The sequence below is a fragment of the Thermomyces dupontii genome, assembly GCF_041956625.1.
Source record: "Thermomyces dupontii strain NRRL 2155 unplaced genomic scaffold VTN31scaffold_2, whole genome shotgun sequence".
In the NCBI taxonomy this organism is placed as follows: domain Eukaryota; kingdom Fungi; phylum Ascomycota; class Eurotiomycetes; order Eurotiales; family Trichocomaceae; genus Thermomyces; species Thermomyces dupontii.
In genome coordinates, this window is record NW_027192308.1 from 2,279,702 (window position 1) to 2,306,248 (window position 26,547).

The 26,547-nt window shown below is 55.7% G+C and overlaps 9 protein-coding genes across 9 annotated transcripts; 5 read left to right on the plus strand and 4 right to left on the minus strand.

Moving 5' to 3' along the window:
• Nucleotides 1-737: 737 nt before the first annotated feature.
• Nucleotides 738-3,551, minus strand: VTN31DRAFT_3223 (uncharacterized protein; the record flags this gene model as incomplete). Its single annotated transcript, XM_069403479.1, has 2 exons — nt 738-3,329; nt 3,387-3,551. The coding sequence occupies 2 exons, from the start codon at nt 3,549-3,551 to the stop codon at nt 738-740; spliced, it is 2,757 nt and encodes a 918-aa protein (XP_069262656.1).
• Nucleotides 3,552-3,906: 355 nt separating this feature from the next.
• Nucleotides 3,907-7,402, plus strand: VTN31DRAFT_3224 (uncharacterized protein; the record flags this gene model as incomplete). Its single annotated transcript, XM_069403480.1, has 3 exons — nt 3,907-3,979; nt 4,040-6,678; nt 6,725-7,402. 3 exons carry the CDS (start codon nt 3,907-3,909, stop codon nt 7,400-7,402), a joined length of 3,390 nt encoding a protein of 1,129 aa, XP_069262657.1.
• A 518-nt stretch (nt 7,403-7,920) lies between these two features.
• VTN31DRAFT_3225 (uncharacterized protein) lies at nt 7,921-10,356 on the plus strand (the record flags this gene model as incomplete). Its single annotated transcript, XM_069403481.1, has 5 exons — nt 7,921-8,446; nt 8,521-9,231; nt 9,298-9,440; nt 9,493-10,086; nt 10,147-10,356. The coding sequence occupies 5 exons, from the start codon at nt 7,921-7,923 to the stop codon at nt 10,354-10,356; spliced, it is 2,184 nt and encodes a 727-aa protein (XP_069262658.1).
• Nucleotides 10,357-11,521: 1,165 nt separating this feature from the next.
• Nucleotides 11,522-14,449, plus strand: VTN31DRAFT_3226 (uncharacterized protein; the record flags this gene model as incomplete). Its single annotated transcript, XM_069403482.1, has 1 exon — nt 11,522-14,449. One exon carries the CDS (start codon nt 11,522-11,524, stop codon nt 14,447-14,449), a length of 2,928 nt encoding a protein of 975 aa, XP_069262659.1.
• A 1,332-nt stretch (nt 14,450-15,781) lies between these two features.
• On the plus strand, nt 15,782-16,531 carry VTN31DRAFT_3227 (uncharacterized protein; the record flags this gene model as incomplete). The annotated part of the gene is made up of 1 exon (XM_069403483.1): nt 15,782-16,531. One exon carries the CDS (start codon nt 15,782-15,784, stop codon nt 16,529-16,531), a length of 750 nt encoding a protein of 249 aa, XP_069262660.1.
• A 680-nt stretch (nt 16,532-17,211) lies between these two features.
• On the minus strand, nt 17,212-18,857 carry VTN31DRAFT_3228 (uncharacterized protein; the record flags this gene model as incomplete). The annotated part of the gene is made up of 3 exons (XM_069403484.1): nt 17,212-18,320; nt 18,375-18,536; nt 18,590-18,857. 3 exons carry the CDS (start codon nt 18,855-18,857, stop codon nt 17,212-17,214), a joined length of 1,539 nt encoding a protein of 512 aa, XP_069262661.1.
• Nucleotides 18,858-20,052: 1,195 nt separating this feature from the next.
• VTN31DRAFT_3229 (uncharacterized protein) lies at nt 20,053-21,507 on the minus strand (the record flags this gene model as incomplete). Its single annotated transcript, XM_069403485.1, has 1 exon — nt 20,053-21,507. One exon carries the CDS (start codon nt 21,505-21,507, stop codon nt 20,053-20,055), a length of 1,455 nt encoding a protein of 484 aa, XP_069262662.1.
• Nucleotides 21,508-21,807: 300 nt separating this feature from the next.
• On the plus strand, nt 21,808-22,326 carry VTN31DRAFT_3230 (uncharacterized protein; the record flags this gene model as incomplete). Its single annotated transcript, XM_069403487.1, has 3 exons — nt 21,808-22,059; nt 22,127-22,181; nt 22,253-22,326. 3 exons carry the CDS (start codon nt 21,808-21,810, stop codon nt 22,324-22,326), a joined length of 381 nt encoding a protein of 126 aa, XP_069262663.1.
• Nucleotides 22,327-22,630: 304 nt separating this feature from the next.
• Nucleotides 22,631-26,004, minus strand: VTN31DRAFT_3231 (uncharacterized protein; the record flags this gene model as incomplete). The annotated part of the gene is made up of 4 exons (XM_069403488.1): nt 22,631-23,751; nt 23,805-25,702; nt 25,759-25,912; nt 25,965-26,004. The coding sequence occupies 4 exons, from the start codon at nt 26,002-26,004 to the stop codon at nt 22,631-22,633; spliced, it is 3,213 nt and encodes a 1,070-aa protein (XP_069262664.1).
• Nucleotides 26,005-26,547: the final 543 nt, after the last annotated feature.

Consider the following 26,547-nt stretch of genomic DNA (forward strand, 5'->3'; position numbering starts at 1 on the left):
CAAGCTCGGAGATTCTTCCTCAGTCTGCCATGCGAGGAGGATCTGACTGCAGAGTCACCAGGCTTTGAGTCGTGATGCCAAAAAGCCTGTCTTCTATCTTCTTCCCCTGGCCTTGGGTGAGTATATCATCCACACTTCTTTCCCATCCGAATTCTGACAAGTGCAGTTCCCATACGATGCCACGATTATTGGAGACGCACGAATCAAAGAACGAGCGGAGACCTGTCCAGGGAGCAAGTCGTCATTTGACTCGGAGACTAAGTGAATTGAGGTGCTTTATATTTGAGTTTCTTGTCGTTCGCTTGACGCTCGTGACGTTCGGAGCTCATCGATAATACCCTCCGACTGAATCTGCGATACCCATCCATCCATAGACAGATGATGCGCTAGTTTGCTACTATTTGCCATGGTATGTGTATCGATGTTTGCAAGTCATCTAACGGCTGTTCCCGTCGTTTCTCTCTTTGAAGCGATTCATGTACATGATTGGGTTGTGTATAGTTAATTCATGATGGGGGAGAATAAATCTCAATGGTGATGTTTTGGCTGGATTCATGAAAGTTGGCAGTTTGTTTGTAAGTCCGTCTTGCTATTCAAACAGGCTAGGCAATGGAGAGAATGTCCCTGATATACTCTTGTCCATTTTTATTTCATGACTAGTGATCACGTTGAATATATACATGCAAATCCTATTCCCCCTTCCGAAAAAAATAAACCGCAAGAGATAGAAGAGTAAATCACAGATTGATCCTTATCACCGAATACTCCGGCACCGCCTGCCGCCTCAAATACGCCATCTCGCGACGACTCCGCTGCACGGTTGCGCCCGAGGCTTTGTGGACCTTTGTTCGACTAATAATCATCGTATCGGGCGCAGCGGTGGTACTATCCGGGGCGATATCAACATTCCCACCAACACGTCTCGTCGCGGATGACAAGGGAAGCACCTTGCCGTCCTCATCGCCCGGATTCGGGAAGGTGTATGTTTCCCAGAGCTTCCCGTGTGGGTCGTATTCCCGGGTGATGCGTGCTGCGGCACTCTGGGATGACGGGTCAGCGTTGTTGGACTTGTTTGTGCGGTGTTTGGTGGATTCGAGGATCTCCCCGTGGCGGATAAACTCTGCGAGAACGGATTTCATGTAGACGGCCTCTTCGACCCCGGCAAGGGCGGCGGAGACTTCGGCCTGCATGTGCGCGATGAGGTCTTCCCCTTCGGGCGCGCACTCTGCGGCGGCGATCCATCCCGAGGGACCCAGGGCATCGACGCTGGCGTTGAGTATGTCGGTGATGACGGGGAGGGGTAGCGCCGGGGCGGCTTTGAGGGCGGGCAGAGGCACGGGGGGTTCCTCGTGGAACCGCGCGGTGTGCCCGCCCGCTGCGAGGGACATGCGGAGGTGGTGCACGAGGGAGAGGGTTTGCGTGTTGGTCAATGTCGAGCGGAGCGCGGTGGCAATGCGGGACACGGGGTGGCGGTGGAGGTGTGTCAGGGTGAGGTTGAGGCCGATGAAGGCGTCTTCCAGGGATGGGGGTGGATGCGGAGTGTTGGTGTTGTCGTCGAAGGAGGAGGATGGGGATGATCGCTCCCGGGCAACGTCGAGGTAGGTTTTGAGTGCGTGCCCGAGTTCGTCGGCCTTGAGGATTGTGCGCGGGGAGCTGCGGAGGAGCCGCGTGAGGAGCTGCAGGGTTGGGTCGTGCTCAACGACTGCGCGGACCAGCGCGCCGGGTTGGAGGATCGTTGTCGGCGGGAGCGTGGGTCGTGATGATGAGGATTTGCTGGCCGCCGCTTGCCGCCGCAGGACGATCTTGATGTTGTCGAGCGTAAGGTGACCATTATCGAGCAGCCACTCGCACGTGGCCTGCGGCCAGAGCGCGACCCGGAGGTTAGAGGCCTGCGGCTCTAGCAGAGCACCATTCGGTTCCTCCTTTTCCTCCGTCGTGAAGATTTGGGAGAGGACGTAGAGGATCTTTTCCGTCTCGATGAACTTGTGACTCTTGTTGCTGTTCGACAGGTTAAAGTACGTCGTGACGGTCTTGTCGAACGCGGCGGTGTCCTTTGCCTTGGCCGCGGAAGTGAGATCATCCCGGAAGCGGTTCCACCGCTCGACCGCCTCCCGGTCGGTAAGCCCGAGAGCCTGCTGCTGGTGATGAGACGATGGCTGCCACACCGCCGAGGAGGAGCCGACGCCGCGCCCGACCGCGTCGATTAGCAGCCCGTCACGTTGGCGCTTCAGCGACGTGCCCTGGTGCATGTACAGCGCGGACAGGTCAAACGCGACGAGCGTGCTGGCTATAATGGCCACAGCGATGCCGAGCTTGGCAAAGTAGCCGACAAAATCGAGCCCTGATGCGGTAGTGTCTTTGGAAGAGGACAACGACCGCGCGACGTCCTGCGCGGAGATGCTCCGCTGGATGGACGAATACTGCGTGTCGTACAGCGCGACCGACGACTTGCCGGCCCCAATGACGGAATGCGGCGAGACTCGCATCACCGATGAAAAGTCCTCGTCCGGGAGGAGGAGTCTCGACGCCACGGTGGGCGAGTACTGAGAAATGTCAAAACTCACAAATCCTTGCCGGCACGAGAGGCTGAGCGTGGCCGAGCCACCCTGGAAGCTCCACTGGAGGCTCGAGGCGTCCCCTAGTCCATCAATATGTGGCAGCTCGACAGTGTTCAGGTGCCGCAGGGTCTGCGATTCGTGAAACGACGAAACATGTTCCGGGCCTGGTTGAGCATCGACGGCGAAGATATGAACTCTAATCTCCTTGCCATTGGACCCGTGCGAGATCAACAAAAGGATCGACGGACTGGCGGCGGCTGAAACAGAAGCGTCGCCGACCGCCAAGGCCATCAAGTCGGGACGTCGCTTCAGCAGGGCCTTTTGCGCTTCCTCCAACTCAATCAGAAACGCACCCGAGATATCCCGCCCAGATGGCGCGAGACCCTTCAATTCGCTGTGCAGGATACTCCATCTCCGCGTCTTCAGGTCAGGTGAAAATCTCTGCACCCGGCCGTCTTTGCTGACGCTCAGCACGTCAAACGCTTCGTCGTGACCGCTGTCGTCGTCTGAGGCTCGTGGAACGACTCCGACAAATACCGTAGGGCTGGTGCAGTCTTTGATAGAGATTGAGGCGGAGGAGATGGCAGGCGCGCCACCGGGTGCCGCCGCTGCTTCCTCGAAGAATCCTTTTATTTGCTTCTCTGGCCGCTCCACCGCGCAATATGTATATCTCCGAGAGGAATTGCCCTTGCGGCGCACGGAACATGGGCGGCATGCAAAAAAAGTCTGCGGCGGCACTGCATATGACGTGACGAGCTTCGACGATTGGACCTGACGACAGTGTTTAGCCGTCCGCTATCCAAAAAGCACTCCAATTCAGTCACCTACATTGTAAATGTTCAATCCTTCGCCGTCGACTGCCACAGCCACCTCGTGTCTCCGCCGCTTCTTCGAGTCGGCGACATTGTACACATCGCCGGCCAGAGTTTTGCCGGTCGCGGCCTGTAGCGGACGGGGCAATTGCGCCAGCACTGACGGAGGCGGAAGAGCCATGATCAGCTGGCGCACTACCAACGGGATCCAGCTGTGATGATTCTGTCCGCTTGGTTTGTCGCTGTCCTTCTCAACCACCTCCATTAGAAAGATAAAAAATATCATCGGCAAAACAATGTTCCGCAAAGTGGGACTACCGTTTCATCTAACCCGATTAGGACTAGCGCCATCATCGCATCCATCGTTGACGCGCCTCGCGTTCTCTTTGATCACAGAGACGAATCCTCGCGATCAAAGAGCCTCGACACTGTCGTTCCCTTTTGGGGCTGCAAGGAACGGCATATCGCGCACGCCGTGATACCTTCAATGTTACTGGCATCAATACTGTGCAATCTACCGAGCATGTGCCGAGTCTATGGCTACAATCGCTGCCGGTAGGGTCATGGGCGAGAGAGGACAAGCAAGACTGCATCCCTTCTTTGGGCAATGTTCGCGAACCCAGAAGCTTCATAGTAATCATGATTAATTGCTGACGTTGGCGGTGATAGTTCCCCAGTACAATGTAGTCGGCAATACCTCGGATCGTGACCCTCCGGCCGTAGACTCGGGCCAGCCTCGGTCTGAGCCAGAGACTTCTTCTCCATCGCAGCCTACGGTTGACGTTCGTGATGAGGTTCCGAAGCGCGAAAGTCCGCCGCGAACCTCCGAGTTGCTCGAGGAAGACCCCAATGCTGCACGGCGCAAACGGTTGAAGACGACGCCAGAACCCGCTCCGGTTGCAGAGCAGGCCCCCGATGACGAGCCAACGTTGCATCCAGACGCGCCTGAGGCACGAGACTCTTCTGAGAAGCAGGCAGAGGCTGTCCCCGATCCTCCGCCTGAAAATGCGGACGCGCAAGCTGGTTCAAGACCGCAGACTCCGACCAAGGAAACCCAGCCGCCGCGGAAAGTGATCAAGCTCAACCCCAATGGGAAACTGTTAAGCTCGCCGCCCGGCCCGCGAACGGAGCCTAAACCGCAGAAAAAAGGTCGAGAGAAACGCAAGTCTAGCCCAGAAAAGACTCCGAAGTCAAAGATTGTCATCTTTCGGTACGGAGGGGATCGGGTTTCAAAGGAGGCAGTGAAAATGCTCGACGAGATTCTCGCTGGACGACAGCGGTACTCGCCCATCTGGCGTCGTCAGTTCACGCCAAAGCCAGCCAGCGATTCGAAACCTAGGGCTACCCATCCCTTTTTTCTCAAGAAAGCCCCTCGGCAATCTGCGGAGCAGCCGCCAGTTTCGGAGAGTGTAGATAACAAAACGAGCCAAAAACTATCATCGGCAAAGAATGACAGCCAGCGCGTTTGGCAGAGCCCAAAGCCCGAAGGTGGATTCACAAAATCCATCTCTCCAAAACAACCTGATCCCGTGGACCCTCTATGGCCTCCAAAGGGCATGGTTCATGTTCGGGATGGGCCAGAGACGCCACGAACTGCTGACATCTCCACGCCGAATACGAACAATCAGAGAAAAGACAAGACCACAGCGGTTGATATATGGGATACGGAGAATCTTCTTTTAATGGAGTATTCATCATACCATGATTCCAAACCGTCCATCCTACGGCCTCCGGGGAGGCATGTCATGCGATGCGAAGAGTTGCAGAATGAAGTCGGGAATCGGCTCTCGCACCTCGCTGACGCGGACGATGACACTCCCGGTTTGGGATTCCATCCATCGCTGAGGAGGTACTATCATTCTGTTCAGAATCACCTAAGCGCCTTCGACATTGGCGAAGCAGAGACAAGGCAATGGGTAAACAAGTACGCCCCAACGTGCGCAAACGACGTCCTTCAGGCTGGGCCTGAAGTCCGAATGCTCCGGGACTGGCTGAAACATTTGATGGTTTCGTCCGTTGACACCGGCCGGGCAAGCAGCAAGGACAGGCAGACTAAGAGCAGGAAGAAGAAGAGACGGAAAGCTGCAGACAAACTGGACGGGTTCATTGTCTCCAGCGACGAGGAAGCGTCAGAAATGGACGAGCTTCCGGACTCGGATGCGGACGAGCTTGCCGGGGATGTCACCGTTCCTGCAAAACGAACCGTTATTCGAGTTGGGGATTCCGTTGGAAGATTCAAGAACGGCGAGAAGGGCCACGTTACAAATGCCGTCTTGATCAGTGGACCTTCAGGCTGCGGAAAGACTGCGTCTGTGTACGCAGTCGCGAAAGAACTCGATTTTGAAGTCTTTGAAATCAACAGTGCCACTCGCCGGAGCGCCAAAGACATTCTGGAGCGTGTCGGAGACATGACCCAGAACCATCTTGTGCAGCGTGTCGATGATAAGGATGGTGCAAGTGATGGTGGCTCTTTGGAGCCGGTTGACCATAAACAGCGGTCAGTGACAGCCTTTTTCAAAGCGCAGCCGAACGCTTCGTCAATCAAACAGAACGGAAAGAAGGCAGCCAAAAGTCAGGAAACCGCGACGACCACCGTTCGTACCCAAAAGCAGTCATTGATTCTGCTGGAGGAGGCCGATATCCTGTTTGAGGAAGACAAGCAATTTTGGACCGGGGTGACTGCGTTGATCGAACAATCCAAGCGTCCAGTCATCATCACCTGCACCGATGAGTCTCTTATCCCGCTTCAGGATCTGTCGCTACATGCCATTTTCCGCTACCGGCCGCCGCCGGTCGATCTAGCCGTGGATTATCTCCTGCTGATTGCAGCCAGTGAAGGGCATCTGTTGGAACGTGAAGCTGTTAGGGATTTGTACCTGACCAGCGGTCATGACTTGCGGAAATCTCTTATGGAGCTCGACTTTTGGTGCCAGATGGCTGTCGGCAGTACAAAGTCGGGCATCGACTGGATACTGGACCGGTGGTCTAAAGACGAAGACTACCGCCGGCAAAGAGTTGTGAGCTCAGACACCTACCGACAGTATATGGGGTGGCTCGGTCGCGACATGCTTGTTGACAGCAGTCCGCTAGCTAAGGAAACGGAGTTGATGGCGGAGAAACTGAATTGGTGGAGCCTCGACATGGCCGACACTAGAGCAGGTGGATTGGATTCATCAACCTTGAGCGGGCATTTGGAGAAGCCTGAGGATGGAGATCGAGTCCGTCGTCTTCAGAACGTTGCTGCTCTTACAGATTCCTGGAGCGTCTTTGACTTGTTTTCCCGTACCTGGTCGTTGAAACCAGAAGAGGTGAGCTGTGTAGATATCCGCGATGATCAGAACTAACTCCCGCCAGGATATGCTTGATCCTTCGATCCCCGAATTGTCCGAGAAGCAGAGGGCCAACTACACTGAAGGGTATCCTCTACTACATGCAGACACAGTGGCCGATAATACAGGATTGCCTGCCCACATCGGCTCCACAATGGCCGTGCTGATGCACCACCTGGCATCTGGTCGTACAGACGACGAAGCTTCGTCTGCGCGCCACATTCTCGATGCAAAGAGTCAGTCCGCCCGAGCCAAAGTAACCGCTGACTATCTTGTCACGGCGTTTGACCCAATTATCTGCGTTGACCGTCCTCTCGCCGCCTCCGGCACTCGGCCGACAACCTCGTTTGAAAACGGCCTCGATGTGGTTGTGACGGACCTGGCTCCATATATCCGGTCCATAGTTTCGTTCGATCTGCGGCTGGAGCAGTACCGCCGCGAGCTCAGCGACTTGCTCTCCGATGGCCGGGGGAAGCGGAAGGCTCGGACCACCCGGGCGAGTCGAGCAGCGCTTGAAGGGGGCAGCAAACATGAAACCCGCCGGGATCGGTGGTTCTCACCCACGGTCAATGCGTCTCAAGTTCTGTCTACGGGGAAGAAGGAGTGGCAGGACTTACTGGTGCAGCTCGGGCATTTTGTCGTGGCGTCAACCAGACGGAGACGCAGGAAAAGCGTGTCTGAAAGCTCCGAATCGAGCTCTTAGCGATCTGAGATCCGATTTGCGACTTTGGATAGATCTGTGATACGACTTTAGGGTACTCTTATCATGTATGTAAGGGAGGGGAACCTGGATCATCTTCGGTTTGCATTGGAATTCGCTGTAGAATCAATTGAGATCGATCACGATCGACTTGCTATTCATCATGAACGATAGAAACGTTCTGTGACCGTTATCAATAAGCTCATCAGGGTCGAGGCCTTGAGCTCGACTAGCGCCAGCGAGCACCGAGCCTTGTACTCAAGTTTGCCTTCTCCCAACCGTCCTCTTATAGATTTAGGGCGCCTAATGCCTCCTCGAATCCACCATCGTCAGCTCAAAGCATTCGAATGTCTGCAGATTCGAATGCGCAGCGATCCGAATCGTCTGAAGGAACGATTGTCTCCGCAGTTGTTCACCGACTCCGCCGCCCGCATTAGGTTGTAGGCTTCTATCGTCATCCCCCCCCCTCTGTCGATCGGTCAGCGACCTGAAATCCTCCCCCTAATACCACCTCATATACAATGTCTCTATTCGGCTCATCGCCCGAAGAAGGCTCCGATCAGCGCAATTCCGGCCGTCTCTCCAAGTCCTCGCTGTTCGCGGACGACCCGGTCGGCAGCAGCCCGCGCGTGTCCGGGTCGGCGCTATTTTCCGACGACAACAGTCATGACGCCGCAGCCGGCGATTCCTCGCCATGGACGATGCCGACGCCAAAAAGAGCCGCAAGGCACGAGCTCGTAAAGTCCCTCCTGCCACCCACCGATGTGCCCGAGAGCTACATCGACGCATACGATGCCATCGTGAGCGGCACCGATCATTCGGGGGGCTCGCCGACGGTCGGACTGTCCGTAGTCAGGGACCTGCTCGCGAGCACGGGTCTCGATGCCGATGTTCAGTCGCGAATCATCAATCTTGTGACTCCGGGAGGTCAAGACTCAGTGAGCGGCGGGCTGGGGCGGAATGAGTTCAATGTCCTACTGGCGTTGATCGGTCTGGCGCAGGAGGGTGAGGATGTTACCTTGGACGCGGTCGACGAGAGACGGAGAAGTGCGTTATTGCTCGATGCTATGACTTTTTTTTTTGTTTTGTTTGGCGACTATCTAACAGGGCTGTTTTACTAGAGCTACCTCAGCCGAGGATCCCATATTTGGATGGACTCTCCTCGCATGGAGGACAATCTCCGTCGCAACAAGCGCGCGCCTCGACTCCGCCATCTAGTCAGTCCCAGCAGACTCCTGCGACAGCAGCGGATTTCCGACGAGCTTCCTTTGGCGCGGATCAGGATCCATGGGCCAGTCCCGAGCTCCATCAGGGCCATGATCATCCCGTCACCAGCGGCGCCGAGCAACCTGCCAACGGGTTTGGCAGCGTCCGCTCGACCACGAGTGGTTGGGGCAATGCGCCCACAGCGGTATCGGATGCCCTTCGGGGAGCGACAAACGGGCAGCCGAGCGACGTGCCGCCTGTAACTTCCGGGCCTGGATGGGGTGCGCTGGGCAACCCAACCGCCCCGTTTGGTCCTCCCGAGCGGCCGCCGATACTGGGAGGGTTCAGCGGCCAACCTGGCGGCAGGGAAAGCTTCCATGCGCCGTCGCGGTCCATTGGCGGAGGTGTGGTGACCGGCTCTGGCCCTGAAGACGTCATCACTGTCACGCTGCTTCCCGAGAAAGAAGGCATGTTCATGTTCCAGCACCGCAACTACGAGGTCAAGTCCGCGCGCCGAGGCAGCTCGGTGGTACGCCGGTACAGCGACTTCGTCTGGCTGCTGGACTGCCTGCATCGACGGTATCCCTTCCGGCAGCTGCCCCTTTTACCGCCCAAGAGAGTTGCAGGTACGTTTTTGACCCGAAGAGCCCACCCAGTCATGGCCTGGAAGCCATAGCTCACCGTTCTGGAAGTCAATGGCACTCACTTGGCAGCCGATTCCAATTCCTTCCTCGAAAAGCGGCGGCGGGGCTTGGTCCGGTTTATCAATGCGGTTGCGCGACATCCTGTGCTTAGCCAGGAGCAGCTTGTGGTCATGTTCCTGACCGTTCCCACGGTTGGTCTGGCCTGAAACCGAGACCAGGAGAATTTCTGCTGACGACCTATAGGAGCTCTCCGTCTGGCGAAAGCAGGCGACGGTGTCCGTGCAAGACGAGTTCACAGGTCGGGTCCTCCCACCCGACCTGGAGGATTCGCTGCCTCCGAATCTCAACGAGATTTTCGACACGGTGCGTGCCGGCGTCAAGCGGTCCGCCGAAATCTACATCAACCTGTGCAATCTGCTCGAGCGGCTTGCCAAGCGGAACGAGGGCTTGGCCGCTGACCACATGCGCTTCTCGCTCGCATTACGGTCTCTGAGCGAAGCTACCAAGGCTGCCTACGCTGTTGATACAAATGATGTTCCCTTGCTGAATGAGGGTATCCTTGCAACCGCCCGCCACCTGGCTGCGAGCCAAACGCTGTTGGAGGACGAGGCGCGTGCGTGGCAGACTGGCGTGCTCGAGGACCTGAAACGCCAGCGTGACTGCCTTGTCAGCATGCGTGAACTATTTGACCGCCGGGACCGGTACGCCAAGGACAACATCCCGCAGCTAGAGAAGCGCATCGAGGCGAATGAGCGGAAACTCCAGGAGCTGCGGTCCCGTCCGCCGGGGACGGTCAAACCGGGCGAGATTGAGAAAGTCGAGGAGGCGATTGTCAAAGTGAGTCTACCCTTGTTACGCCACGTCGATGTTTTCATGTATTTTCTGACGCTCTTTTAGGATAAGGAGTCTATCGTGCAGCAGCACGCACGCGGCGTCTTCATCAAGCAGACCATCCACGAGGAACTCTATCATTTCCAGCAGAGCCAGTACCACATTAGCCGTCTTCATCAGGACTGGAGCCAGGAGCGCGTCAAGTACGCGGAGCTGCAGGCGGATAACTGGCGGCAGCTGGCTTCCGAGGTTGAAAACATGCCAACTGGAGAATGATCACGTTTCTCTTTTCCCTGATTGCTTTTCAGCCTGCATTGGTTCGGTGCATGTCCATGATGTCGTCCATTTGTCTTGTTGATTGCCCTTTTTTTCTGGATGACTTGGCCACCCCTTCGTTACGCCGTTGCTTTCGATCGCTGATGACTTGCAGCGTTTTTGATTGTTTGGGATGTTACGAGTACACACTGCATTTCCCCTGCTATGTAACTTCGTTTGATACCTCGATTGAATCCTACGTGTGACATGATTGTTTCGAACCAGGGTTACTTGGGGAGCCACATTCATAAGCTGAAGATATGACCTGTGTCCTCGGGTCCGGTCAAAGTTTGTCAGAGGCTGGTGAGGATAGGTACACGTGCAGGCCTTTTTCCGGGACGATTGGAAGTTCAGGGGTACAACCATTGACTCCCGGCGAATCGGATACTTTAGACAACATTTCAGAAATTCTGTTTACGGGACTTCTACTCCGTACAGGGTGCTCATATTAATTTGACCATGAGAGTAGATTCCTGATGGAGTATCATCTCTTTGGAGAGGGATCTTCCGTCGATCCTTGATGGAGAGTTCCGGTCCGATGTACTCGTATGTACTCCGTAGTCCGTACCGCTGAGCGCCAAGACCGCGCGGATGCAGATGCGGGCTCCTATTGGTCCGGACTTATTCTCGGCTTTTCTTAATTCCGGCCACGGGCTCCATATGATTGGTCGTTACCCATTTCAAGCAAAAGCCAAACTTTGGTCTTGGCGTCTTGTCTGCTATTTTTTGCCAGTTGACGCGTCGCCTTCCGAGTTCCGGTCTGGATAAGATCGTATCTACGAGTAAGGATCAGGTTAATGAACACTGCCAATTCCAGATACGGAGCCTCTAAATTGATTTCCCTGAACTTCCCTCCCGACACTTTACTGGTGCCGGGGAATTTGGCGTTGTGTAAGCATATCTCGCTTTTCTTCGTGGCAACTGAACCCCGCGGTGGTCCAGTAACTTCAGTACATACTCGAACTGTCCGCGAGAGCATTCCTGTCCAGGTCTTCGCTCACCCCTGGAACACGTCCGATCGATCGATATGCCGGCAGGACCCGTCGACATCTGGTGGCACGATTGCAGCGTGATTTTTGGCTCTTACAAACGTGTCATCAACGACTAAATTAACGACCAATCTGGCATGATGGTTTGGTCGCAACTGGAAATCGACAAGCCACATCTGGCTTACATGATCCTCGGCGGCTTCACGTCGCTGTTCATGCTGTGCTCACTCTTTGTTAAGGAGAGGCTTTACATCGGCGAAGCTACTGTGGCCACGCTCTGCGGCATCATATTCGGGCCCTATGCGGCGAAACTATTCGACCCTAACACGTGGACCGACAATGTCGACAAGCTCACCCTGGAATGTGCGCGGATCGTCCTGGTGGTGCAGTGCTTCGCCGTCGGCGTCGAATTGCCCAAGTCGTATATGGAGCGGCACTGGAAGTCACTCGTAATGCTCCTCGTGCCGGTGATGACCTGGGGGTGGCTGGTGACGAGTCTGTTCGTGTGGTGGCTGGTGCCCACGCTGAATTGGCTGGAAGGGTTGGTTTGCGCCGCGTGTGTCACAGCGACGGATCCTGTTCTGGCGTCGTCGGTCGTCGGTAAGGGCAAGTTCTCAAGACGCGTGCCGAAGCACCTGCGGGACTTGCTCTCCGCGGAGTCCGGGTGCAACGATGGCATGGCTTTTCCGTTCATCTATTTGTCTGTCTTTCTTGTGCGCTTTCACCTGAACGGGGCCCAGGTCACGAAGTACTGGTTCTGCAACATCATTCTCTACGAGTGCATTTTCGGCGCCTTTTATGGCGTGGTTCTGGGCTACGCCGCGCGCCGACTGATTCGGTTCGCCGAGGAGAAGAATCTGATTGATCGAGAGAGTTTTCTGGCCTTCTATTTTGTCCTGGCTTTGTTTTGTGCCGGCTCCGGCAGTCTGCTGGGGTTGGATGATTTGCTCGTGGGTTTCAGCGCTGGTGTCGGCTTCAGTAACGACGGCTGGTTCACGGAGAAGACCGAGGAGTCTCACGTGTCAAACGTCATCGATTTGCTGCTCAATCTGGCCTTTTTTGTCTATTTTGGTTCCATCATCCCCTGGCACTCCTACAACGACTCCTCCATCGGTCTTGACGCCTGGCGACTGGTGGTGATTGCGATCCTGGTCATTTTCTTCCGCCGCATCCCCGCTATGCTCCTCCTGAAGCCCATCATTCCGGACCTAAAGACCTGGCGAGAGGCCTGGTTTGCGGGCCATTTCGGTCCGATCGGTGTTGGCGCCATCTTCGCCGCCATCCTGGCCCGAGCGGAGATGGAGCATGAGGGAGCCGAGCCGCTGCCCAAGGTCGAGCTCCCGCGTCCAGGCAGCGAGCACTACTACATCGTGCAGGTGATTTGGCCTCTGACGACGTTCATGGTAATTTCGTCCATAATCGTGCATGGCTCTTCCATCGCGGTCTTCATGCTCGGCAAGCACATCAACACGCTGACGTTGACCCTGTCCTACACCACCGTCCACAACGACCAAGGTCCTTCGTGGATGAGCCGCCTGCCCCGCGTGCCGTCCCTGCGAAAGTCGGACTCGGGAAGCTCGAGCGACCAACAGCAGGAATTCCCTCCGGGCACGTTGGGACCCGTCGGGGTGCCGGGCAATTTCCTGCGCCGTGTCAAACTAGACGAGAAGGACGGTATTCTTTACGGACCGGGTGGCCCGATAAGCCAGTCGGCTATTTTCCCACAGCGACCGCCCGAGGCGGCCGCACAGTCAGAAGGAAAGCCTGCAGAGGGCGTAGAAATTCCGACCGAGCCCGAAAAGGACCAAGAGCAGCGTGCGGATATCGAGCGCGAAGGCGCCCCTCTAGCCTCGGAACAGGGCGTGTTCGGCCACGAGACCGAAATGAATGTGTACAAAGTCGGCGATCATCTCGTCATGGAGGACAGCGAGGGCAACGTCCTCAAGGTCGAGAACGCCCAGGGCGAAGTCTCCGAAGAACAACAGCGGCGCATTGAGCAGCAAGAGAAACGACTGCAGGAGGACCAGTCCGTCGAGATTGCAAAATCGAAGCAACAGCTGTACGAGAAGACGACCCCAGGCGAGCAGACTGGTGAGACTGTGAAGCAGAAATCGGGTCTGTCGTATCAGGCGTTGCGCGAGCGGTTGGGTGAATGGGCGGCTGGAATCAAGGGCAAAACTACTACTACTACTACTACTCCTACTGGTGGGAAGGCAGTCGAGAAGCCCCAGCCCGAAAAGCGAACCCGCCAGTCCGCCCGCGCGTACCAGTTCGGCAACACGATCGTCATCGAGGACGAGAACGGCGAGGTCATCAAGACATACACGATTCCCGGGCAGCCCTCAATTCCAGGCAAGGAGACGCAGTTGTGGCTCAAGGGTATCTCCAAATGGGTCGGCATGGGAGACGGCGAGCCGTCCCAGCGCCCTAATGAGAACGAGGAAGATGACGACGGCCTGCGCTTTACCGTGGCGCAAGATCCCCGTGACAAAGACAGGCCTGGCATTCCCGTCAGCCAGGGCCGGCGGATGAGCAAGCAAGACTTTATTCGGGAGATCAGCAAGCTCGACTCGCGGGCCCGTCGGACGCTAGCCGGCGAGTCGGATGCTCCCGCGAGCAAAGAGGCAGTCGCCAAGAGCTTGGAGTCACAGCAGCAGCAGCAGCGTGATGACGACGCAACTGCTGAACCAGCTCGCCGCCGCCCCGTCCCGCGTCGCGACAATAACGACGAGGGCAACATCGCAGGAGAGACGGCCGTGGAGCGAAAACGCCGGCTCGCTGCGCTGGGGAAGATCGAGAACAGCGATAATGAGGATGATGACGGCGTCCGACGCCGGGAACTGCCGATGAAGATTGACCTTCCTCGCTCGCCGGTTCCGGCCGTCGTCCGCGAGTCACCGCCTCCCTCAGACGCGGATCAGAACCGGAATGACGCGACGCAGGATAATAACGGCAGTACCCTGCGTGTGAACAATCAGGTTGCCGATTCGGCCTCGTCTTCGAGCAACGGGAGTAATAACGAGTCTCGACAACGGATTTCGTGGGGAGGAGAACGGGGGCGATGATGATTGAATCAACAATCGATGGCCATGACTTTGCTTCTTTTCTTGCGGTGATTAGCCTACTATTGCGTTTCTGTTACTCATTACCTACTATAGACATGGGAGTCACACGACTGTGGTTCGGTATTATTCATAGTACTATTTACTATCAAGGATAATCATAATGGTCCAATGGAAGACTATCCGATGAATGTAAATAAGTAGCCTAATTCCTTCAAATTCCATGAAACTTCATTAAACCTGGAATTTTGAACACCTGACCTAGCAATGAGTCCGACGAGCCCTGGTCTAGCCTACGAGAGCGTTATCAGATGTTGCCCCTGGGGCTCTCGCTTCCGATGTCACAGATGAGGTCAGCAAGCCAAGAGTCGAAGTTGCACAGTTCGTATTCCATTGATAATACGGGGATAAGAGTACTCCGTAAGCAATTGAATCCATCGCCAAACGGATCTGATTGAGAGAGAGCTTTTACAAGATAAGGAGGGAGAGGAGCGAGGTTAGCACAGTAATTTGAGGCAGGACTGTGCATAAATCATGTGCAGCATTGTTTCTGCAGTGCATTACCCCCATACAGAACTGCACGAGTTCATCTCGCCACGGGTGATGAACCTTGTACAGCTCTGCGTGGTATCCAAGGCGATAATGTCCGAAAGGTTGGAAAGAGAGCATCAAGTGTTGCCCTGGGCTGATAGTTCCGATGTCAGTGAAGATGAGTACGGAATCCAAGACCAGACAAACTTTTATTGAAATGATGGAGAAGCTGATAAGATTTCACTGCTCGAACCTACCTTGGTCCTTGTGATGAGTTCTCTCTCTCTGCCTCTAATTATCCTGTCAGCAATCAGAGTAATGTCGCTCAGGTACTACCTACCTCTAGGTACATACCCTGTACCTCACTAGTACTGTTCGATAACTACTCATTGACTGTAACCAACAAAAACTTCCAGCGCTTCAAGGTGTTCAAGGCCGATAATTCTGACTTTGAGAGATGAAACAGTGCATGCTATCATCCTAGGCCTTGCCTCTGGGATGTCACTTCTGAACGTCAGGGAAGAACACGGAACCCAATGAACATGACTGAATCAACCATCTCAAAGCACTTCTTATGGAGACAAGATATAAACACGCTCCTCTGAGGAATCTACTTTGTTTTCTCCGGATTGATTGCTTGAATAAGTGGTATCAGTGATTGAGGCCATGTCGCTCGATATAGGTACATCATGTCCTGCGCTGGATGCACACCATGGGGAGGGGAACGAAGGCTTTCTTCATCTGGGACCATCCATCAGACGATTTCCCTACCAAGGAGTGGAGCAGTTTTGGAGTCTTTGGAATATGGAACCGGATCAGCGAAAGGAAAACGACGCTCAGGGCAGTGAATGGGTGCTCTTCATCAATGTCGACAAAGAGACGTTCACGCGAGACTACCTCAACGCTCCCGACAAGACAATCTCCCGTGCCTGGAACGCATTCGACAAATCCCCAAAACCCTTGCTAGTCAAGATAACTGAATCACTAGAGCACGCAGAGGCGGCTCGCGCTCTCGACCGAGTGGTATTGAGGGCCCTCCAGCCTATGGGACTAGATGAGAAGCTGCGATGTGGCGGGATCGGTAGGCGTTTAAGTGAGAAGGGCGCAAAGGAGCCAGATTCACAATATGCGCCAGCCCGGTATCCTCCGAATTGGCCGAGAAACTGGCCAGGTGTGGTCCTGGAGGTGGCCCTTTCCGAATCGGCCAGCAAAGTGATGTCCGACGTCCGTTATTGGGTCCGGCAGGGCGATGGCGCCGTGCAGATTACGCTGACGCTCCGAATCCACCGTCAAAACCCCAGAATCATCATCGAAAAATGGGTCCAATTTTCCGCTGGATGCCCGCAGCGAGTGCAGAGTATCGTGGTTCTCCGCAAGCACAACGGGGATTTCATCGTGCAGGGAGGTCCCTTAGTGATCGAGTTCGACAAGCTGTTCCTCCGACAACCAAAGCTTCCCAAGGAGAAAGACATCCTCCTGGAGGATGACCAGCTCATATCCTTGGCAAAGCAGATCTGGAGGAACCAGGGCTTTTATGAGGACGAAGACGAATGAGCGGAGGGAGCCGAGGGAGAGGCGGATGTCGGAGAGTCTGGCATCCGTGCAGCAAAGGTTCCTTCAAGTGCAACCATAGAAACGAAGTGTCAATTTGGCCGACCTGAGTTGAATTCACTTGGGCGCTTGGAGTTGGAACCTCAATGCGACTCTGTACGCTGCAAGTGGTCAACAAGGATCATGAACACAGGCACCTGAGCACCCGAAAGAGCGGAAAGGATGACTGGGCTGTACGCCACGCCCGGCAGAGCGTCCTGCAAAGAGTACTCCGCACAGAGATCTCATATTCCCTGCAAGCTTCTTCAACGATGCATGATGAACTAGGATGGACTGAGCCAACTGAACCCTATGGTAGAACAATTGATCGATGGGTTCGATGACGTCGAGAAAAAAAATGCTCACTCACTGTACAGGCCTCGTCACCCTGCAAACAGACAGAACAAGATAGACGGAAAAAAGAGAGAGGATCAAGGACCACAAATAGAACCCATCCAAATAGACAGGACAAGACAAACTAAACGACAGAGAGAAATATCCAAGACCAAGGATCCAACCGAGATCAATCGCTAGCCAAGACATGAACTGAGATAGCTGGAACATCTAGGTAACCAGAAAACTAGCCAGCAGTAACTCGTTATCCCATTGATTAACCAAACGAAGGAGAAATGAACAAGAACGTGCTATAGAACACCTCCCGGTAATGACGCCTGGCCCAAAGGCTTCCCGTCATTGGTATGCAATGACGCAGACGAGGAGATGGTGGTCGCGGTGGCGGGCGAAGAAGACGAAGCGCTGTTCGGCGCAGATGACGGCATCGCGTTGGGGTACGCGGAGGAAGCAGTAGTAGACGAGGAAGACGGCGGCATGGAAGAGGGGACGGCGGTCGAGGAGGAGGAGACCGAAGGTGTAGCGGTAGAGGAAGCGGAAGAGGAGGTATCAATGGGTTGCGCGTGCTTGCGGAGCATAAACATGGGCTTGCGGCCCTCCTTTTCAAGCTGCTTGAAGAGGATGAGCGGGCGTTCGTCCAGCGCCAGGCACCGCTCCTGGTCGCCGTAGACAATGTACAGCGCATACTGTCGCCAGTCTGCGTTGATGTTGTACTTTTTGAGTGCCGCAGGGAGAACCTTTTGGCATGGGTCGTCCATGGACACGCGGAAGGATTTGAAGATCTCGACGCTCGGCCCGTTGGAGTCGCCTTGTCCGCGCCCCTCCGGCCGTGAGCTGGTGCCGGAGCCCGAGTTCGTCGGCTCATCATGGTCGTGCCGCGACGATTTCCCGTCCCGTGTGTAACTGCGCGACCCCAGCACCTGCTGGTTGAAGTGTGCCGGCGACGTCGGCGATGGAATGCCCGGCGAATGCGATCCATTCATCGACGCCGTCAAATGCGACGATGCCGCCACCGCGGCCGCCGAAGGGTCCAGATTTGCGCCGTCGTTGTACGGCCGCCCGTCGTGAACGCCCGGCGGAACGTGCGTTGGCGAGTTGTTGTTCTTGGGGGTCGTACCACCGTTGTAGACACGCCGCGAGTGTGACCGCGCCAGCCCTCCGGAATTCGGCACATCGTGTCCGTGGTGGTCCTGTTGGGTTGGTTGGAACGGCAGCGGCTGCGACCGGTCCTTGGCCATTTTGAAGATCGGCAGCAACTCTTCTCGCAGTCGTCGGTAATCCTCGGTGACCCGCCGCAGCTCGGCTTCGACGGCTGCGAGCCTCTCATCGCGTGAGCGAATGGATTGTAGGATCCGACTGATGTCTTCTTGGGTGGCCGGTTCGGAAGGCGGGTGCTCGGCGGCTGGTCCCATTTAGCACATACTCCAACGGCCGCCTATTATGGAATGAAACCTACATAGCGGAACATAATGATCAGGATCGATAGGAACGTCCTGTTTCACTTTTGTCTCGTATACGCTTTTGAGGATGGTTAATCGATGGCCAACGCTAGTGATGCCCATCTCTTTCAGCTCCTCATGCTTGAGCGCGATCAAAGCCTCTCCGACAATCTCGTTCTCTACACCGAGATCAGACAAGACCTTCGCAACACCAACTCAATTGCGACATTACCTGTGAAGAGTGACCGATACTGCCGCAGCCCTAGACTCGCCACGAAATCGGCGCATTCCTCCGCCGTCCATTCCGTGATGATAGTCCGGGGCGGGACATACTCATCCCGGTCATGCCCGTACGTTGTCGGCGTGTGCTCTGTCGACAGGGAGTCGGTGTCTGTTGGCGAGGCCTCCGAGTCCGTTGGCAGCTGCGGGGATGCCGCGACACTGCGCTCGTACTCGTCGTCCGCATCCGAGTCTTCATGGTATTGCGTTTGGAACGACATGGTTGCTGGATTTTCGAGCGCGGCCGGAGTTGGCCGTCGAGGTTTGATTCTCTTTGTTTGGACGGGGGGCTCAGGAGTGTATCAGGTCCGCGGAAATTCCCCCACAATCTGTTTCGAAATCGACCGTGTGCGTCGCAGGACACAGATGGACGACGATGAACGTGGCAGGCAAAAGAATCGATGATTTTTTGCGATTCAGAAAAGGAGAGATCGAGGTTGCTGCCTGACTTTGAACTTGAGAGCGATCGGGAGGAACCGAGCGGCCACCCGGGGGGGTAGAGAGCGTGCCGCAAGCGGGACCAACCCTAAAAGGACCGAATAACCTCGAGACCACCACCTATCGGCGCCCGGAGCAGAGAAACCAACGAATGAATCGCAGAAGAAGCGCGTTGATATCCAGACGAGACGTGGTGGGCGGATATACGTTGGTGGCAGCGTATCTCAAGAGAGGGGGACGCCAGGCTTGCAAGACAAAACCCAATGATTCCAATATGCTAGCCGTTACAAGAAAAATACAGCAATAACGGATGATCAGAAAGCAATTGACAGTCAACGTGAGAATCAAATCGTGTTCAAAAGCCCCGAAAAAGAGGGGGAAAACCGGGAGAAGAGATCAGACTGCCGTCACTAATCACAACCCTGGTCAAGATGCCCAGATGGGCATCGATTCGTCACGTGACTCGGGTGGGCTTGCATTAAGTTCTGGACTGGGCCTTGCCGTGGCTGGTTCCGACGCTAGTCCTAGAATGGCTAGTCCAGCGCTCTTCCCCATGTGATCGCAACCCTGGTTCGGTTCGGCAGGTTTCCGTCTGGCTTCAGTACAATTTTCTCGACGGAGTGCTCCGAACTCATAACTAGTACAGTAATAATGAATGCATATGAGTAATCCGATTATACTGTGGTGACCGGGGAAGAGTATGTGTGTTGTCATGGCAGCCTTTAGCCGTGGCAGAAAACCATATCAAAAATCGGAGAGGAAACGATGGTGGTGGGAACAATTACCAGGAGAGCCATCTCGCAACACATAATCGACCTCGAGACGACAGGATTATTGGATACAACTGTGTTGAAAAATACTGTCCAAGTGCATCTAGCCTGTGGATCTCATTAGACCATACTAGTAAACTGATGCAATCACCCAAAAGTCGAATCCCTAACCGAACGCCATACATTTCAACGTCAAGATGATACAGGACTATCGTGTAGGAGAGACGCTACGCAAGCGTCGACGTTTGTCTCGGTCGTCATGCGGTGAATGACTTCTCTTGCGAGGGTAGCGTCGATCATCATCACGATCATAGTCATCATCTCGGTAACGTCGCCGAGGAGGAGAGCGAGACCGAGATCGAGACCGAGACCGGGTCCGTCGGCTCGGACTACGCTGTCGAGGATCATAATCCGGCATGAACCTCTCGTCATTGATACCGATCGGCTTGTCGGGACGAGGCTTGCGAGGACGGTAGTCAAGACCCTGCCCCCAACGACCAGTATCTTCTGTACGGAGGTCCTTGTATCGTGTCCGGCCCTTGCGACCTAGTTTGGTCATATCACGGAGTTGCATGTACTCCGGCAGCACCTCGCGGTTCGTCTCGTCCGCGTAGCGGCTGCCCATAAGGTCGCGCTTGTCCAGACCTTCCTTCTCAAGCTCGTCGCGGAAGAAGGCACCCTTGTGAAAGTACCGCTGCAGGTACTTGGACGGGCCGCGGTTGGCCTCGCGCTCCTCGCGCTGCTTGGCCAGGAACTCGCGGTCCTCGCGCTCCCGCTCCTCCGCGGTGAGGTTGCGCCGCCGTTCAATCTCCTCGCGTTCGCGCTCAGCAGCCTCGATGGCCTCACGCGCGCGCTTGATGCGCTTGAGCTCGCGCAGCTTCCATGCCTGATACTCTGCTTCCGGGTCGAGTCCGTCCCGGTCGTCCAGCGCGGCCTCCTCTGCGGCTTCATCTTCGGCGTCCCAGGCCTTTTTCGCTGCTGACCGCGCCAGCGCCTCTTTCTCGAGCTGGTCGCGGAGGAGCATATCTGCTTTTTCTTTTCGTCGTTGGACTTCGGCTTCGTCCTCCGCCTCAGCAGAGCCGGACGTTCGTGCGACAATTTCTCCGTTGGTGTCTTTTCGTTTATCCTTTTTAATGAACGTCGGTCGAAGAAGGACCCGTTTGGGACCTTCGTCTTCAGAACTCTCTTCTTCAGACTCCTCGTCCTCGTCCTCGTCCTCTTCTTCCTCTTCTTCCTCCTCCTCAGACTCATCCTCTCTTTTCACTTCTGCAGCCACCGGCGCCCTTTGTACAGGGGCGGGCTTTGCGGCTGGTGCAGGTTTTTGTTCCTCTTCTTCCTCTTCCGTCACAAAACCCTCCTCATCCGAATCTTCATCCTCATCCTCGTCCTCGATCTTGACCTCTTGCACACCCTGCGCAAGCCGACCCGCAGCCTGAGCAGGATATGACGTAGCTTTCGGAGGTGGTGGTCGAGCCTGCTGCTGCTGACGCTTTCTTCGCTCTTCTTCCTCCGCGCGAGCGCGCGTCTCCTCCTCCTCCTCTTCTTCTACCTCATCCTCGTCCGAAGATGGCTCTTCCGCAATGGGCTTTCCAGGACGGTATCGTTTCGCGCGCGCGGGATTGGCGGTCATCCCGCGGTGAATGGAAGGGAACTGAGGCGGCATGGTGTCGCTCTTCGTGGGGATGGAATGACTGAGAGTCGGCTGCTCTGCCTCGTTTCCGTCCGGCTTGCCGCGTGCACTTCGTCACGGAGTGATTTCAACTTCCTACCTGAGCATGGTCTACAAGTATTACGTGATCACATGATTTGCCAAGCCCATCAGAGTCACGTGAAAACGCGTCTCGCCCATTTTCCCCCGCGGACGCGAAGCGCATCAATTTGAAACTCCGGTCGGCATTACTAGGTAGAACCCAAACCGTTGCTCAAATCCTCAACGCAAAAGAATAAAGAACGGCGAATCAAGATGTCGCTTCAAACCCCTCGCGTCCTCCCCTCGCATCTCCATGCTTTCCACCCCGGCACCGGAGCAGGATCTCGATCTCAACCTTCCACCGTCCGCCTCCTCGGCACCGTGACGGCGCTCCGCGGCGAAACCGCAACCATCACCTGCGGCAACCACGGCGATGTGACATTGTTGCTCAAACCGGATTCGCATCTGCAGATGGGGAAGTTGGTGGAGGTGATTGGGAAGGTCACGGAGTTGGATGGGGGACAGGTAAATTGATTCTCTTTCCGAGGGAGAAAGGACGATTTTTATGTTGATGGGGTTTTTGTGTTGATAGGGTCTCGGGTTGAGGGTTCTGGGGTCGGTTGATTGGGGGAGTCCGGCGGATTGCGGTGAGTATCAGGACTCGTGTATTTTTTGTTTTGGGGAGAGGGGGTGGGAGGGTGCGCTGACCCTGATGAAGATTATGAGATTTATGAACAGGTGGTTGATGTGACGCATCGGTACAAGGAGATCTTTTATGATTCGAATGAATAATGCATGCCGTAATGAATGTTTGGGTTTCGGTTTGGTTGTTGTTATTATCAACCTGCATGCTGTTGAACAGTATGGATGGATTGCAACTGAAGATGGATCGGGATATTATCAGGGTATTATAATCGGATTGCTTGATTGACTAAGATGAGCTAGATGTATGCTCTCTGTACAAAACCCTTCAACATTTGAACCACCCAACCTGTACACAAAGAATTGACAAACACAAACCAACCAGCACCCATGCACCAGGATGATATTCTAAATGCAAAGCTTGAAAACGATCAAATAAGCAACCGCCATGATATTATGACGAAACCTGATTCCCATTCTGATCATTATTGCCCGTCTCAAGCCCAAGACCAGCCAACTGCTGCTCACTCAGCGTATTCCCGCCGCCCGGATTCTGCTCGTCGTCGGGAAACATGGAGGTAAAAAGATCCGCATCATTGCTCGACGAGTTTTCCGCAGGGTTACCTTGCTGTTTCTCCTGCAGTTGCTGCTGCTGCTCGTTCTGGTCCCCGTTGGAATCCCACGGCATGAGCAAGGAGTGCTGCGAGAGGACGGCATCCCATGATTCAAAAAAGTTGAGGTCCATGTTGCTCAGCGAGAGGTCACCCATCTTGCCCGGTGAAGCCATGATGAGCGCCTGGTCGTCTAGCAAGCCGGCCCGTTTGCTGGGCGAGACTGTGGATGCACCACCCCGATTACTGCGCTGAGAGTTGGGGGAGCTGAGTGGCAGGGATGAACGCCGCTTGGGAGAAGGCGTCCCAGGCATGGCCGGCAAGTCCAAAGTGGAATCGAATAGGGAGTCAATAGAGTTCTGGCTCTTGGACGTGGATGTCTGGTTCTCCTTGTCGTCCGCTGTGCCGTTTTTCTCGGACTCTTGTGAGCCACCGCGAAGGCATCGCCGGGGGCTGTTCAAGTTTGACTCACTGAGAGTTTTCAGCGGGCCTTCCTGAGATGGCTGAGGAAAAAGTGACCGGCGCACGGGCTTGGAGGTTAGATCGTTCCCCGACAGGTCCAATGTGCCCGTCTCACGCTTCCCGGCCGGACTCGATTGGATAGCTCGACGGAGTGCTTCTGCGGCTTGCTGCTCATCCCAGCGGTTTTGGACGGTATCGCTTGTAGGACGCGGCTCGACGCTGTTCGCTCGTTGACGCTTGTTTGCAGGCTCATCGTCATTCTCGTTCTCGTTGTCAGCGTTGGGTGTGGTGCCGTCTTCCCCCGCTACCGAGGATGCGTCGGTATGTGCAGGTGATGAGCCGGCAGCAACGCTACCTTGGGGCTTGGGCCGCGCTGGGACATTCCCGCCGGATAGAGGGCCTCTCCTGTTCTGCGATGTCCGCTTGCGCTTGTCTTTGGGCTGCTTATGCCACTTGTTCTCCGGCCGCATGCTCTTGAACTTGTGAAGCCAGAGACCGCATGCTGTCAAACCGTTAGACCGCAGCGCCTTATCGAGAAAAAGAAAGAGTACTCACGATTGCAGAGCAGAATCAAAGCATACTCCTTATCTGCATCCACGAGCGACTTCTTGTAAAGCTTGAACTTAGTGACTTGGCCGTTTTCATCCTTCTCAAGAGGCTCCCAGAACAACATCAGCGGGTCCTTGAGACATTCTGCAGCATCTGCCTCATTGCCCTCGATCTCCTTGGACCACGCACGTCGCCACGTCGGAGTTTCAATAGCCCCGCAGTTCTCACAGTACGGCGGAGCCTGTCCTTCCCTGATACACTGGTCAAGACGAGCCTGGACTTGACGAACTCTCCGTGCACCCGCACCACTCCGGACGGGTTGTTCTTCCGGAGGTTGTGAAACAGGCGTTCCGCCAGAGAGGAAATCGCTCATTGGAGCAGAAGACCACGTATTCTGCCGAGGAAATTGGGCACTTGGGGGAAGTGCGGGATCGCTGGCTAGCCGCTCCAGCTCTCTCTGGGGCATGGGAGCAGGAGCCAACTTTGGCGGATGCCTGACGGAACCTCGCGACGATGGTCGCGAGGTTGCTGAGATACGCTGGGGTGGCAGGGATGGCTGAGCGGTCTCTTTCGCTGGTCCATCCATGGACTGCTCGGTCGGTCTGCCCCCGTGTACCGGGTTATCCCGCCTGTCGCTCGGAGAAGCGGCATCGTCGCCCCCGTGGTTCCGGATGCAGCCATCTTCATCGATGAGTTCCTCCAGAGAAGCGCTCATGAACCCCGAGTCGGGCATCGGAGGCATTGGCGGCAGTGCTGGACTTGACTGGCCGGGCAGTTTGCCGTCGATGATTGGTGGTGATGACGGCATGTTAAAATGTGACTCGAAGATTCCTTGATAGCGCGACTCTTCCGGAGACGTCGCTGGGTCTTCAGATGGGCGGTCGTCGTAGGAATAAGGGGACCCGTAGTTGTTCGTGGAGGACTCCCGTAGGGCGCTGGACACCCGACGACGGGGCGCTTCCACATTGGGCCGTGTTACAATGGGCGTCGGGGGCCTCACAGGCTCCTCGAGAGATCCTGAGTTGCCCGTGGACTTGCGAGCAGACACGGGCGTCGGACGATGAACGCGAACCGACGCAGCGGTGCTGGCAGCAACCCGCAACGAGCCCGGCTGCCTTTCAATGTTAAAGTCCTCTCTTCCCACTGCGTCCACCCTGAACACCCTTGCCCGTTTGCGAGGGGGTAGCTGCTCATTGGCCTCATCGTCACTGCCATAGCCTGATTGAACCGAGCCGCGACGGACCATAGGGGCTGGACGCTGCTGCAGCTGCTCAGGTTTCTGCACCGACGCCCGTGATGATGGGCGGCCAGAGGCATCGGTCTGTCCGCGGGGTTGTGGCCTTGCCTGCATACCGTTAGGGGTTGTGCTGCGGCTTGGAGGAGCAAGCGGCGAATGCACCGGGGACTCATGGCCCATTCCAGAATACTCCCGGGGGGTTGAGCCTTCGCTTAGAATCTGATGGAATCGCTCGATGCCAGACCTGTCAATCGAGTTGGTCCTCTCCGCGCCACGCTGCGACTGGCCGGAGCTGAACAGGTTGGGGTGTTGTTGGATGAAACTGGTCCAAGCCTGGGGATCAAAATCCTCCGGGATCAGGTTGCTCATTTCGCGGTACCGCTGAATGCTCTCCAGGTATTCGCTCTGCATTGTAGTGGGGACCGGAACGAGACGAAGTTTCACTTCGAGTGTTTCCTGAGCGCCTTTGGAGAAGAGCCCGACGCTGTTCTTGATCACACGGCCCGTGACCATTGTCTTGGATTGATGAGCGGGGGCATTTGGCGTCGAGGATGCGGATGCCAGAGCCCACGAGAGCATTCCTTGGCCCACCAGGGGTGTTTCATATTCAGAGTAATCGTAGGCATACACAGTGTAGTCCTGGCCAAGCTTCGCAATCAACTCGGGGCTAGAGGCAGATCAGTGACTGGCTGCAGAGGAATGCAATGACTCATTATAACACACCTAGCTGAGACGATGGCCTGCAGGCAGGTCTTGAGTTCAATGACTCCCACCTGAGTGTTTTCATCGAGATATGCCGTCTGGATGTCCAAGAGCTGTGGCCATCGAGCAAGACAGGTTGTTTTGTTCTCGCTGTCGAAAGTATACAGCACCTTCACTGGTGGGTGTCAGCAGCAGGGATGCGCAGGCCGAGGGTGAGAAGGACATACGCCTCATCGGGCGGACGGATATACCGTCCTGAGCCTCCATGTTGGTTGTATTCCCTGCCTGCTACCATGCACTCCGAGTCGGAAGTGTAAAGAGGAGTTGAAGGCGCGTTCGAGGATGAACGGTGCGGTGAGTTGGAGGAATTTGTAAGGAATCACGCGCAAGTCCGCCTAATATGCAAGGAAAAACACGCGTCGATAGTCAAGCGAGGTTGGGGCATGGAGCATCTGCAGTGCAGAAGACTCGCAATAAGCGGTGACGACGCGGTGATCGGACGTGGCCGCGGCCCGAGGGTCGAACCAGCAGGTGCTGAAGCAAAACCCAATTGATTGCAATCAGATCAGAGGTGCTGAGCAAGATCAATGGGGTAAAAAGGACGTGGCTGGAGAGAAAAAACGAGTGTTGATGCCGATGAATGCCGGACCGTGAGCCCGCGTCGTGACTTAGGCAGCCAATCGGCGCGTAGATTTCTGGCGACACCAAACGCGGGAAACACGTGACTCACGTGACCACGCGACTGGATTCTGCCGGGCGGAAAGTGAAGGCGGTGAGCATGGGCGCCAAGCCTGGCCTCTGCTCTCCGTC